At 30.8% G+C, this 15,595-nt stretch overlaps 1 protein-coding gene across 7 annotated transcripts in view; it reads left to right on the top strand.

Moving 5' to 3' along the window:
- The window catches only part of Galphaq (G protein alpha q subunit), a 54,869-nt gene extending 40,220 nt beyond the window's left edge, over positions 1–14,649 (top strand). For 2 of the 7 annotated variants that reach the window (XM_031978301.2, XM_031978296.2), the window contains exons 3-8: positions 852–1,006; positions 4,788–4,916; positions 6,264–6,393; positions 6,483–6,636; positions 9,015–9,122; positions 12,052–14,649. In XM_031978301.2, the coding sequence (XP_031834161.1) occupies positions 852–1,006; positions 4,788–4,916; positions 6,264–6,393; positions 6,483–6,636; positions 9,015–9,122; positions 12,052–12,134 (759 nt within the window). In that variant the 3' untranslated portion in view covers positions 12,135–14,649. Of the gene's footprint in view, positions 1–851; positions 1,007–2,065; positions 2,195–4,787; positions 4,917–6,263; positions 6,394–6,482; positions 6,637–8,056; positions 8,165–9,014; positions 9,123–9,757; positions 10,017–12,051 lie in introns of those variants that run through there. The other 5 variants (XM_031978302.2, XM_031978303.2, XM_031978297.2 and 2 more) reach the window with 5 other exon arrangements.
- Positions 14,650–15,595: the final 946 nt, after the last annotated feature.

Below are 15,595 nucleotides of genomic sequence, written 5' to 3'. Positions count from 1 at the left end.
AAAATTTCAAATGGGAACTTGCGAAAGTAAAATTGATTAAAAGCACTAAACATGATCCTGCAAACGTTAAAATCATCGCATTCACAATTTCAAAGTTTTCCGTTGTCGATGAACTTAATCTTGATCGAATACCGATTAACACTGAAACTACCGGCTCAAATTGACTCACTTGAGAATTTTTATTTTGCAAGTATTTAACCCCTTGTCATACAATATCGTGTCAGACTCGTAATGAAGGAACTGAAATTAACAAAAGTAATCGAATCTCGATTCCCTTCAATTCAAATCAAATATAATATTTCTGTTATCAATTGCTACACTTTGTATCGTAGATACAGCTAACTACGGAATTCTCTTTTGTTTATAGTAAATAATCAATGTGAAAATAATTATCGTGGGCGCAGATTTAAAAGAAGTCATAGGTTAAGAGGTTAAATCTCCTAGGGTGTACTTTAATGAAAAACCAAAGCAGAACAAAGAACAATTACACGTTTACGTGAAAAAATAAAGAATTCATCGTCGAAAGAATTAATATCATTTCAAGGTTTAACATTGAAATCTAATTGAAGGAAATCTTGAGAATCTTTCGCGAAAACGACTTCATAATTGAAATACTTGCAAAACGAGAATTCTGAACTGGGCGAATTTGACCCGTCCGGTAGTTTCACTGTTACGATGACGCGTATACTCGTCAAACGCAGTTAACTGGTTAACGAGTATCGATTTCCTTATTCTCGCGACGAATGATTAACAACGAAGTGGCGTTAATCGATACAGCTGCGAAAGAAATCATAGGGCAGCGGGTTAATCGTGCCACTGAAATATACCACGTGTTCCCATGTTTACCGCAGGAAAAAGCCGAGCTCGTGCGCGTCGTGGATTTTGAAACGGTGACAACGTTCGAGAGTCCATACGTAGAAGCAATCAAGGATTTATGGGCAGATGCTGGCATCCAAGTGTGTTACGATCGCAGGCGAGAATATCAGCTCACAGACTCCGCTAAGTAGTAAGTAGCCTGTCTATCCGATCTATCATACATTTCTTCCTTCGAGGAGAGCGTACATATCTTCTTCCTTCTATTTACCTTTTTTTTCTTCTTTCACGAATATCAATCGACGACGCTGCACGATCGTCGGCTCATCTCTGACGTGACCGATCCGTAAAATGTGTACACGGATTCGAGAACACTCTCGGAGTGTTCCGATCACCTTCGTAACGTCGCTTATGAAACTTCAGTGCAGGAATGCGTTGTACGATACGCTGAGTCATAGACGAAATCGTGCACCATGTGTTCAAGTACGGTTCACGTGTTAAAAAAGAATCCGGAATGGTATGGAAACGTATTTTTATAGATGGTGTACCATTTTGGACGTGAGTCACTGTATACAGGACGTGCAAAAACGTATGGATCGAGGCTTTGGAGCATTCGATTGTTAGGAAGACGAACAGATTTCGATCGGTATAACGAGAAGCTGATTTGTTCTCGTGATGTGAGAACGCTTTGTTATTGCTGTAAGTCAATACCTTCGACGATGTAGATTCACCTGATAGATTCTCAGTTCGATCGAAACTTGCTGGTTTCTTCTTCTTTCTAATACTTTCGTACAGAACCGAATGGTAGAATTTGCATTTCGCAATTAGGATTAAAGATAAAACGATGATTTCTTTGAACGACGCCAGCTACGAATATCTCATCAGTTTCATTGAAAAGTAACGAAAGGAGCGATTTTATTAATCGTAATCTCACGACCTATTAATGGGTCAAACAGTCTATAATGGTTTTAGTGACGGCTGTAGCCGCCCACGCGATTGTTACTTTATTGAACGCAGATGATTCGCGTCTCGGGCCGATTCAAACATTTTTGCACGCGCCGCGCGGGTTGATTCCTACGAACGTGAATTATTGGGAATCACGTCTAGCGCTCTCCTGCTTACACGTCACGCCCGCCCTTAAGTTTCTGGACGGTAATTTTCACGCGCGGACGTCTCGTTTCGCTCGGGCACGGGATCGCGCGCTCGCAGCGTCCTCTCCCGCGTATCAGGCATTGAGAAGATGATGTTTCAGTTACCTAATGCAGATAGATCGAGTCGCGGCACCAAACTACCTCCCCACAGAACAGGACATTCTTCGTGTGAGAGTGCCCACTACTGGTATAATTGAATATCCTTTTGACTTGGCAGAGATTCGATTTAGGTACGTCTGGTCGTGCAAAGGGAAAACAAAAAAGTAAAAAAAAAAAAAAGTAAAAAAAAAAAGAAAGAAAGAAACACGGGGGAAGCTGCATGTGCCTGTCGACTACTTGCGTCGGACACTTTCTGCATCGTGACTGCATCCGTTGTGACTCACCGATCTCACTTTTGTACATGGAGAATCATCACTTTTATTCTGTTTCTTCCTCGGACCCCCTTTCTTCCACCCTCTTCCTCCTCAACGCAAACGCGCGGAAGCTTCATTGATATTTTCGGGTTCACGACACGCGATATGATCTCTCCGCGAATGAAACCGGTGAAGTGTTACCTTCGGCACGGTGTAATCCAGTTTTATCTTGAATACCTAACACTGTTTTTACCGATGACATCAAATGATGCCTTTTAAACTTATCACTGAAAATTCTTTTCTTGCTTCAATCATTTCTCGTCGATTCACTATTCGACAGTTTTTGGGATAATCGTGAGATTAATTTAACGGTTTTGGAAAATCATTTTACGTTGCAGTTTTAGAGGGTGTTTTTAGACATCTTCGGTAGAAATAGTGTTAATCGTAAACGAGGATTTTTGGAAACATTGAAAATCTCTATCGTTGAAAGATGAATTATGTATTAAAGACTTGGTTGCTAGAAAAGAAGGACAGTATGTGTTGAGCTTTCGTTGGTTAAATAATTAAACTATTTACTTGAAACTTTCGATTATGGTACTTTACGGATGCTTGGAACCATTCAGATTCTTATTTATCAATTTTCCTAGATATTTTTCGAACCTTTCACTTCTACGAGACACGCTGATCTTTGTTAAATCTAATATAATCGACTAACAACTTCCGGTAGCCGCAGGAAGATGAGAAATCAAACGTTTCCGAAAATCTGAGTCATCCGACGAATAATTCTTGTACTCCATTGAATCATAATGTTCGTAATAGCATAAACAAGATAATACTAATGTGTACCATTACAAAATGTTCATATTAATCCAATTTGTTTAGAGTTGCGTCCTTGTAAATAGTAACATCTCAAAAATCACTCGGTTAACAAATGGAACTAAACCACACTAACTATATGTGAAACACTTTGATTTGGTATAGATAATACTCCTAAAAGACGTTAGAATAATAAAGACAAAATGTGATTTAAAAAGAACTCGAATCACCATGTTGAGCATTATCAATTGTTTTCATTTATTCTTCTATCCCAGTGAAGTATAAATTTTACAGAATGAGAACGAGATGTAACATGTGCGTTCTTGTTAGTCCATAAAATATTCGATTTGTCTCGATTTCTATAAAAATATAGTGTCCGCCCGTTATAATTACGTTTCGCCGACCCCTATATAATGGTATCGCCATCCCCGCCACATTATTGGGCTTTCGTTCCCACTCATTCGCTTAATAGTGCCCCTCTTTGTCTCCGTCAGAATGAAACGATCGCAAAGTCTCGTATCGACTGCTCTCTATAATCACGTTACGCGGAACCGAGCGCCGCGACTATATGGGGGGAATACTGCATGCGAGCAAGAAATTAGTGATATTAATGTATGTACGGAATACGAACGTGATTCGACGTGACACATAGATAAGGAGTATTTTATATATCGCCTTCGGGTACATTGACGAATAAAAGTGTTGCCGGAGACTAGATTTTTTCGCAACGTCCTACGTAAATCTGAAAATATATGATCATCGATATATATTTTAGTAGAATATCTCTTTTTACTAGTGTAAAATTCAAACATATCATAATTTTGTATCATAACGAAACTGAACGATAAGTATCGCAATGGAAAATATGAAGGGTTGTTTCCTGATTATTTAGATTATTTCTTGTTATTTATTTTTATTGCATTCTTATCTAATGATAATAAATTATTCATTTATATATCCGACTCGTAAATTATATTTTGCCTCTCGTAGGAAAATCAATATTATACTACTACAGGTGTAGGCATTGGTAACTCATGACTCAGTTTACTCCGAAAATTACGAGTACGAAGGTTGATTCATAAAATTCAGCAAAATGGGAGTATGACTTAACTTCAACTAATTTTGGATCACTTAATGTCCGTTCCCAATAATTTTCTTCCCTATTTATAAATTAGGTGCTAGCACTCCGGTAATTAAATTAATTTTTAGCATCGGCTTATATTATTTATAAATATTATTTCGTACAATATTCAGACAATAATAATTTGTATGTTAATCAATCTGTTGATTGAGTTTCAACTCTTAAAATTTAAGTCGATTATTTAAAGTTTGTAGAATATTACAGTATATAATAATTATAATTGTAATATTAATATACTTTGGGGAAAGAAAGAAAATCTATCAACTGTTTACCTAATTCTCTGACGGAAGATATTGTCCATGGTTTAAGTAAACTACTCCATGGCTGGCGTATCGATTCGCGTGTCGCGTAGATCAACGAAAGATAAATCAATGAACCTTCCGCTATCGAAAATTCTTCCAGGCAAAGGAGAACGCGCATGTGAGCTGTTGTCGCGATAACTCCTCTCCTCACAATCACCTTTAATACATGCATGGCATGCACTATCAGACTATGGCTTCGTTTGTTTTGCAGTTATCTTAGTGACCTAGAGCGTATCGAAAAGCCCGACTTCCTTCCTACTGAACAAGACATTCTTCGGGCTCGAGCTCCTACTACTGGCATTATAGAATATCCGTTTGATCTGGACTCCATCATATTTAGGTACTAACACACATTACTTGAAACTTGACTACTCTTACTCTACACTTTAGAAGTAATTTACATACTAACTAAGGGAGTAATGGATCTGAGTACCCGTAAATTATCCCCCGCTGAGTTCTCGATGCGAGTAAAGCTTACCGAGTTCGTTCTATTCGTATCATTATCTTATTTGTTTCTAATCGTACTTATGTGACGCTATTTGTTTCTGTCAGACTTGGGCATCGTTGAAATAAAATGTTATTGCGATTATGAATATTCAATTATTTTATGTTGAAATAACGTTCAGTTTGCATCGCGATTATTCGAATGAATAGCTTGTTTCTATATTACGATAATGTGAAAACAGAATTGAAGTGTAAAATGGCGGAGATGAATTAGTATATAAAATGTGAGATTAAAAATGGAGTTTTTAGGTCGAGGAAAAGGAGTCAAGGAAAAAAAATTAAGTATTTCAAGGAAAACAATTATGAACAGTATTTGAAATTGAGATTTGAGTAGAAATCGTTTTTATTAACATAGATTTGATAAAAATTGTGTTAACACTTATATATGTATGTGAAGAATATGCATGAATGTGAATTCACAGTTAACTATAATAAATAAGTTTTTTCTTCTATTCAAGTCCTAACATAACTTTCATCTTGTACCGTTATTCGTTTGTATAATTTGATGTCTATTATTAGTTTTTTTTTCTAAATGATTAGCATAAATGAATACCCTTCTAAAATAATGTATTTCGTTTTAATGTGGAAAAATAATATGTTTAATTGTTGTCTGGAATGATATTTTCTTTGTTTCTAACAATTTATGTCCAAATCTGATTTTGACTAACAACCCACTTGTATATTTTCTTAAGTGATGTGACCTTGTACATAATTACCTTACATAGTCACCTTAATGGTTATCAAATAACAAATTGTAGTTATGATGGTAGAAATTAGTAGAAAGTAGTCAGTACAATAGTAGATTGTAGTTGTAAGTTTGATTAAAGAAGTAAACTGTAGAAAGTACTGGTCATTGAGAGATAAAATTGTGCTACTTGCTATTATATTATGGACTTTTTCTGGTTTCTTTTTGTTTGTCTCTTTTTGTATTATTCCTTTGCTTTATACAGCTTATCATTTGCATGTTTTCCCATGCAGTTTATATTTACTAAACTAAATTTTGTAAATATGTTACTTTTTAGTCATTTAATACTGTTTTGTAAATTAATAGAATTCATTTGTAAATTGCACTTTATAATGAGAAATATAAAATTAAGGTGTAATAATTCCATTCATTAACATGTAGCAAATGCTTGGATAATTGGCAAATGTTAAGTGATAATAACACAAATCTATTTTACAGGATGGTAGATGTTGGTGGACAGAGATCGGAAAGAAGAAAGTGGATTCACTGTTTTGAAAATGTAACTTCCATTATCTTTCTAGTAGCTCTAAGTGAATATGATCAAATTCTGTTTGAATCCGAGAATGAGGTAATTATAATTACAAGATTAACAAAATACAACTTCGTATTTGTTAAAGTTATAAATTATTAGTATTAAACTGTCTGTGTTATTTTCAGAACCGAATGGAGGAAAGTAAGGCACTGTTCAAAACAATTATCACATATCCTTGGTTTCAACACTCCTCTGTCATTTTGTTCCTAAACAAAAAAGATCTGCTAGAAGAGAAGATTATGCATTCCCATCTTGTTGACTATTTTCCTCAATACACTGGTAAGTGAAAAATCAATTTCTTCTTAAAAGCAATATTAATAAAACTCATCTTGACAATCTTGTTAATAAACATAACTGAGTTTTTAACATGGCTCCAATAATAACATGTGACATAGTATGGGACAAAAATGTTCATGTAACAACATAAAACTAAGAGAACTGCAGTTAGTCTAGTAATGATTACAGTTAAATACTAGTAACCTTTTATTTTTTCAATAGTGGTCCACGGATAGGTTATGCTATTTCCACAGATTTTTATTAATTAGAAAAGATAGTTCAATAGAGGCTTAACTAATAAAATGTATATTAATTTCATTTACTCATTGAATTCAGTGGATTGTCTTAACTTTTTCAAACTTGTTAGAAAGTATACTATTACTACTTTGTAACTACATACATAAGTATACATGCAATGGTAAGGAGAAAATATAATTATTTTTAATTTCACATTTTTATTGTAAGAGTATTTTTGTCCTATGCTGTATACATGACACAGTGAAGTCATTAATTATACTTGATGGTTTCAAAATTTCGTAAAGAATTAACGTAATACATTACACCCTCCATAAACTTGCGCAATTCAATCAAAATGATATAAGATAATGGTATACTGTCCCATGACCATTTTTATTATACAACGACTCGCTTCTGTCTTGTCGACGGAGCAAGGACTTAAATTATACTTGTATACACACTTACAAAGCATAACTGATAAAATGTTTCTACATATGTTTAAACAAGAGATTGGAAAATAACGAATAAGAATAAATAATTAAAGGATTCCACCGATTATCGCTACTTTATTCTGCCCTGTAAGCCTGTTTTCTACTATCAGTTGTGCTTAATGGGATACTATAACTATCTTAAAATGAATTGAATCAAAGAAAGCGCATATATGGTCAAAAGATACGTAGAGGTACTTACCTATTGAAAAAAGTTATGGAGCAGAGTCTTTCATACATAAGTACTGTACCTACAGTTATCTATGTTACAATGGTGTGATGCACGACTAGTCTTGAATGAGCACTTTATTAGCTGGGTCGTGTTTTGGTTAAACTTTTTGGTCATTATGGTAGACCCATACTATCTTATTTGCATAAATTATGGATAATTTTATCGTTGAATGATAAAGGGTACAAAGATGAAACACTATGAAAGTTGAAAGTGTGCCATTAGAGGGTAAATTGTGTATTACGTTTAAAATTACGGTTGATGTCTGATAATATTATAAAAACGTTCTTGAGTGTGATTTTATATTTATTTTATATACTCTATAACGCAATACAAAAGTACGTAAATTCCAAATTGTTTCCCTTTATAGGATAGGTAACAAATTAAATGGAACCCAAAATGATTTTTCAATTTTGTTTTGTATACTGTTCATTTTGTTATTAGTAAATCAATAAGTTTTATGGTACAGGTCCTAAACTGGATCCTATACCAGCCAGGGAGTTCATTTTACAGGTGTATCTAAGTACGAATCCTGATCCTGACCGCATGTGCTACTCTCACTTCACGTGCGCGACAGGTCTGTTCTAGTATATCTTGGCGAAATTGTAGATTTTTGTAGAAAACTTTCGAAATCAATCTAGCAACTATCAATCATAAAATTGTAACTGTATTCTTAAAGCTTAACCCTTCCCCATAGAAAAACTGTTTTTCATATAGCAGTATAATTATTACATCGGCAATAAATAATAAAGATTTTCAGTAAGCTTTCACATGTTTATAAATATTATCAGATTTAACTTTTGTAACAAATATAACTTCACTTAGAATTGATTTCAAATATTCTTTAAAGGATTGTAAAAGACAGAACTGTTACACAATTATAGTACAATGTGTATTGTAATTTAATCAAGTGTACACCTATATAAATTCAACTTACATAAGAGATTTGTCTGGTCGGTAAAGCTTTTAAAAGGCTTCTTTTAGAGTTAATTGGACTAATTCAATAAATTGTCTTTGTGACGCTCATTGAATTTGTACAGAAATAATTCAGAATCCATATAAGTGGAAGATAATAATTTTATTTATTTTACTTCTTTCATTTATTTTAGTATTCTTAACTATCATATATAATTTTCAGATTGAATAATAGATACATTACCATAGAGTAATTAAGTTTGATTATAATTTTGTTTAACACCTTTTGTTATATTTTTATAAGTGTTCTATTAGGTAGTATATATATACATATGCGTATATTTTTATTTTATACTATCAGTACTAATTAATATTGCATTTGTTATCAGCTATATCCTAGAATAATATCCCACTTACCATTTAATTAAGAGAAAAATACAGTGATTGTATGCAGTTAGGTGAATGCGAGTAGCAGTAATGCCAATTTGTATGCTTACTTGTATATTTCACAGGTGAAAAGTACGATGCTTTAGGTGCAAGAGAGTTTATTTTAAGGATGTTTGTCGATTTGAATCCAGACTCTGAGAAAATAATTTATTCACACTTTACGTGTGCCACAGGTAGGCTGCTAGCATTTATTATGCGTTAATATATATTAAAATTTTGCTTCTTAATATTATGCCTGTTGTCCAAGATAAGTCTGCATGTTGCTTGCGTTCGAAACAAGGTATTTACATTATTGTTATAATAATATAAATTAATTAATGCATAGAAAATCAATCTATTGTAACTTGTTTTATATATAAAGCAATATTACTTTTACTATATTTTAATTATATACACATAATAATACACAATATATGTTAGTGTTTTATAAGTTGTTACAATATAATATTATTTTTATTGTAATAAGTTTATGATGACATTTAATTTGAAAATAAATATTTCTAAATCAATTGCATATACACACACAATATATTGGATATGTCTAATTCATTTCTATTTTTTCTTGCAAATCTATGTAATTTTAAGTATCTATTTATATCTTTCCATTAGAGAACAAAGTTTACTTGTCATCTGATAAGTGAGTAGCAATGTATATTTATTGCAAGCATTAGCATGATATATTTTTCAGTACATATCATGTGTATATATTTTGAAATTCAGATTGATTTTCCACATCTGAGAATAATTGTTTACACTTAATGATTTATCATTTATTATTGCATGCTGCGTTTATGGAATTATACAACAGATACTGAAAATATCAAGCTTGTATTCTGTGCTGTTAAAGATACGATTATGCAAACTGCACTTAAAGAATTTAACCTTGCCTAATGTGATTGTGAACGATTTTTTGCATTTATACATTATCATTGTATAACATTACACGTATATTATATTTCTTTTATTAACAACGTACACAGATTTTTTACAATGTTAATATCAATGTTACATTGAACATTCACAAATCAAAAAGTAAATATAAACTATTTAATTCTCTGTGCAAATTATTAGGTCTACCATTTTGTTTTCCCTAAATGTTATGAGTTACATACGCATAATCTTAACGAAAACGTTAAATTAAAACAAATAAAATACTATAAAAGGTGTTCTATTTTATGAAAGTTACAGATTCTAAAAAATAGTTTTAGTTCTCTGATTAGTGTTACACTATGTTATTAGTAAAAGTAATTTTTACTAATCTCATACGAATAAAAACAATCGTATTATAGAATGTAATACATTTTAACTATAATGTATACAAAAAATATAATATATTATAAGAATTATATTAGGATGAATATAGTCGATTCTATGATTATATCTAATTTTTATAAATTAATATCAATCTTATAAAACCGCTGAGAGTAAGATGCACTGCACAAAAGTTTAATGCATGTAATATATTTTATTTATTTGCATAATATTTAATACATAATTGCTTACAAAATTTCATAATTCGAAAAACTGAATAATTGAATATTTCCATGTTATTTTAAATGACATGAGTGAATTCACTTCTAATGAAATATTTGAATTACTACTAATCTATTAAAATTGTAACTGATTTTAGTTTAGCTTTATTTGATCAAAAGTTTGTATTATTTGTATTATCTGTTGAAAATCTACATATTTATAATGCACGTTCATATCCGAACTTATTAAATAATTTAGAAATATTAAAATGGAATCCATTAATTATATTATCAACTTATATTATTTTCTTGCACAATATAATTATAGAATTAATGTTTAAGTAATAATATTTTGTTGTTTTTCAAGCCGTTTTCAGAACTAATACAATATAATAAAAGTCAACATAACACTCAATAATAATTAACACTATTTCTAAATGGAATTACTATACAATGCATTGTACAGTATATATAGAAATATTGGTTCGAATTTCCATGATCTGGTCATTTTAACAGTAAAAAGATTCATAAATGTATATGCTTCTATTATTCGATTTAAATATCTACCTGTATAGCATAATTAAATTAATTTATTAATTAAATTTATATGAATGTATATGCAAACAATCTTTGCATGTTGCATGTATGTCATCTTGAATGTTTACTAATATTAACGGTTGGTAAGTGCATTATGTCTATTTTATTTTATGTTGGAATATAAAATATTAATACATTATAGCCTGTATCTACAAATTTGTTAAAGACAAAGTCTGTCTGATCAAATCTGTAGTATTCCAGTCGAAATTTTGTAGCGAAAGTAGTAATGCAAAGATTATTTAAAACTTGCTAAATTTGTGTAGTTTTTTAATTTCTACTCAATGAAATATACAATTTAAAAAAGTGAAATATAAGACTAAAATGTATTAATTGTTAAATGTGTCATTATAAAAACGTATCTAATATTTGAACTATGAATGTTTATGTATATATTTACATTTCCATGGATGAATTTAAATTCTATAAACTAATAATAAGTTGAGAAGAAAAAGAATCTGCCCAATTAATTTCTATTTTATTTTACATGAAAACATAAACATTGATAGTGTTTTAGTAATTATTTTTGCTTAATTAACTATTTAACACATTATTATTACTTAATATTTGTATAGAAGTTGCTAAAAATCCATCATTTACTAAATCTTTTTTATGTGAAATATAAATCAGTGAAATTTAATTTTTTTCAATTAGAAAGATGTTTAATTGAAGTTATGTAATCTTATTTATTGAAAATATGGAAACTTAAATAAAAAGAATCATATAATGCAGAGATCATTTTTTCAAGTTATTTTTTTAAACAATTCTTTGTATATTTTACACTTTTATAAAATAGTTATGAATGGAGGACTTAAATAATTTTGTGGTATAATATATAGTTTACATATTACATGCAAACAAGTGTTATCAGTATGTATTAATATGTAAATAATTGAATTTTGCTCTCATTTTCTTTAATAAATAAATAAATTTCAATTATTATAAGTACATTAAGTTATATATCTTTGTAGATATTATGATAAGTATTTTTATATTGTAGATAAATTTGAAATTCTTACTAATTTTTTACTTACAGATACAGAAAACATCAGATTCGTTTTTGCAGCAGTGAAAGACACCATTCTACAATTCAACTTAAAAGAATACAATCTGGTTTAGATGACAATATGTGAAACTCTGAATAGACTCAAGAATTTTTCTTATATCCTGACCAAGGTATCAGTGTGAACTCTGTTAAGCTATAAAAATGGAGAGAATAAGCGGAAACAAAATGAAAATAAACAATAACTTGTGGTGCCATCAGCATACTGTCGCTGTTCCATTACAAGTGTACCAACTATTAGTAAAATTAGTGGGAGGTAACAGCGATGAGCGAACATGGACCTAAATCAGAGCGTTTATACGTTCTTTCCTAAACCTTTTCACTGTCAATACCAACAAATTGATTTAGTTTCATACTCTATTTGTTGAATTTGTTACCTTTTTTATAGATTAGTTTAGTCGATCATGCCTGGCTGACTACATAATCGTCTGATTTTTATATAACAAATACCAACACGTAAATAAACGTATAAGATATAATAGTGCAGCCATGCCATACAAATGTCTGTCCAAGTGTTTATCTCGAGTCGAGAGAAATCTCTGCGAGAAACTGAAAGAGAAAAAGGGACAATTGCTTTTTAATCACGATTAGTCAGTGACACAAGTGAGAGTAATTCTAGTGCCATTTACTAGTGTGGTGTTTTCATTGCAGTCCTTTCTTAGATGCAAAAAGCCAAAGTGTTTTTTTAATCTGTGCCAGAAGCGAGTAAAGATTTTTTTCTGCATGCGACTCAAATTCATAATTCATCGTATAAATATCGTTGTATATAATATATGAAATGAAACATAGGTTAGCATCGAAAGAAAACAAGATACAAACCAACAAGAAGGAAACTTTACCCCCCTTCAATATTAACAAATTATTAGAGAACGACATCTGTTCGATGTGAGTTTAGGTAATTAGGAGGCAAGAGATTGCAGATTAATCTGTTATCTCTCTTCTCCTTAGGCTGTGTACAGAATGCGAGGGCTGAGATCTCATGCCATAAAACTATAATCATACAATTCATAAGCAACAAAAAAATTCTTAATTATAATACATGGCTTTCCTTTCATCCAGCCCTCGCTTGTTGGCACAGCATTGCGTAGCAAGGGACATGGTTCAATAACATATGCCCCTGGCATGCATTGTATCCACATTACAGTGTACGTATGTATGACCTGCTCACTGCCTGCGCTCGCTCATGCTGGCTAGCGCACTGCCCACTGCTTGTATTCTCTAATGGATCGACCGACTGCTGTTTTTACCACCTTTCAATGTTCCATTGCCAGAATACTTGTACGAAGGTGGGGGAAACTGCTTTGTGCGTATCTAGAGAGTACATGCAAAATAAACTCTACAGTGTTGATCAGACTGGTAAATTAGAGTATGGCATTGGACATGTATGGTTCAAACGTCTAACTCTGAGACTGGAAACACTGGACGCACATTGGGCAGCATATGTCATACCTACTTTGGTCGAGACACTGAATTTATATGAAAGAAAAAAATATATAAATACATTGGATAAAATATAATATTAAGAGATAATAACAAATAATATTGAATAATAATAAAATAATAATAATAACAATAAAATAATATTATTAATATTAATATTAATTGAATAGTAATAATAATAATAAAATAATAATTATTATAATATAATAATATTAATAATAATATAATAATATTAATAATAATAATAATATTAATAATACTGCTTGGTTTTCAGTGAGAGTGTGCGATTCAAGTGAATGAGTTGCACCAAGGGAGAAAATATAAATGCGTATTTCAAGTGCAAAACGATGCTAGTGAGAAAATATGGTAGCATAAATGAAAGAGAGCAAAAGAGGGAAAAAGAGTGAAAGAGAGAGAAAAAGAGAGAAAGAGTGAGAGAGAAAGACGGAAAGAAAGAGTAAGAGAGAAAGAAAGAAAGAGAGAAAGGGAGTGTATGTATGTTGTGTGTGTGGTGTGTGTGAGAAAGGGAGAATGTGTAAGAGGAAAGAAGGGCAGAGAGTGAGGATGAAAGAGTTAGGGAAAGAAAAAGAGAGAGAGAAAGAGAGTGAGGAAAAGAAAAAGAGAGAGAATGAAAGAGAATGAGAGAGAAAAACGGAGAGAGTGAGAGAGAAAAACGGAGAGAGTGAGAGAAAGAAAAAGAGAGAGAGTGAGAGAGAAAAAGGGAGAGAGTGAAAGAAAATGAGAGAGAGTAAAAGAGAAAAAGGGAGGAAGAATGAGAGAAAAAAAGAGAGAGCGCGAGAGAGAGAGAGAGAGAGAGAGAGAGTAAACTTGATATACCGTGTGAATGTGAAATTTTAACGGAAAATGAAAAATCGATAGAGACAAACAGACTTTCTATAGTCTGATTCGAGAACGAACGAGTGACGTGAAAATTTGTGGCTATAGTTCATTTGTAAATCATTTTTTGTCAAAAGTATACATTTTTCTGAAAGCATAATATGTTGGGTATTCTTTCTGTGTGTATAAAATGTAAACACCTACCAAGCCCAAAATGAAATCAATGTTTCTAACTTATTTATAATAAATAATATACATTAATGATAAAAATAAACGCAGTTTGTGACAGTAGTATTGACGCATGGTACAACATTCACCTCAAAACATAATAATCCTTACATTCAATAATAATCCTTATTCCCATTTATGTTATTTGCTAAGAATACACATTTAATTTTATTTTACAAAGAGGAAAATAATTTATATCTTGTTTTCGCTATGTAAAAATTGTTATATTTTATGGAAGAAATATATTTTCATTTAAAGATATTCGATATTTTTATTATTACCGCGTGTTGATACTTTTACAATTAATGAAATAGCACAATGTCTGTTATTTATAATATAGCATAGGTACTTTTTTATGTATTAATCTTTATAAATAAAGACGAATGATTAATTTCTTGATTATATAACGTTTTTGTTTATTTTATTATAATTATATTTATTTAAAGATTGTGTAAAGTAACTTCTTATGTAGTAGGTAGGAAATTAAATTCAAAAATTCTTTTTTAAATGTTTCTGCAATTTAAGTTCATGATATAGATAGTATAGAACAATATTTTACAGATGTTATTGCAGCAAACGGTGGACCAATTAAACATTAAATAAGGTAATGTATAAAAATAGTAATATGCTTATATATGAATTTACAAATACTGTATACAAAATGTTCAATTCATTATGATTACATATTGAAGAATTATTATATCTAAAATAAAAAAAGGAATAAAATATTACTTTTAAGAAATAAGATTTTAGCCACTGCATTAACATTGTTCTTATTTGAATAAAGTAAAATTTTTATAAATTTTAATATATTTATTTTTATTTGTAATTAGTTTAACCATTTATGTGCAGAAAAAGAATAAAAAAACTTAACTTTAAAAAGGTAAATACAACATTTTGCAGTCTCAAACATAATTTTATATTCTTAAATGGAAAATAATATACATATTTAGAATTACTGACTTGTACAAGAATAATGTTATTAATACATTTGTTCTTATATATTGTTGAA

Source organism: Nomia melanderi, chromosome 1, assembly GCF_051020985.1.
Source record: "Nomia melanderi isolate GNS246 chromosome 1, iyNomMela1, whole genome shotgun sequence".
Classification (NCBI taxonomy): domain Eukaryota; kingdom Metazoa; phylum Arthropoda; class Insecta; order Hymenoptera; family Halictidae; genus Nomia; species Nomia melanderi.
Note: the sequence above shows the minus strand (reverse complement) of the source record. Positions and strands in the feature narration are given on the sequence as shown.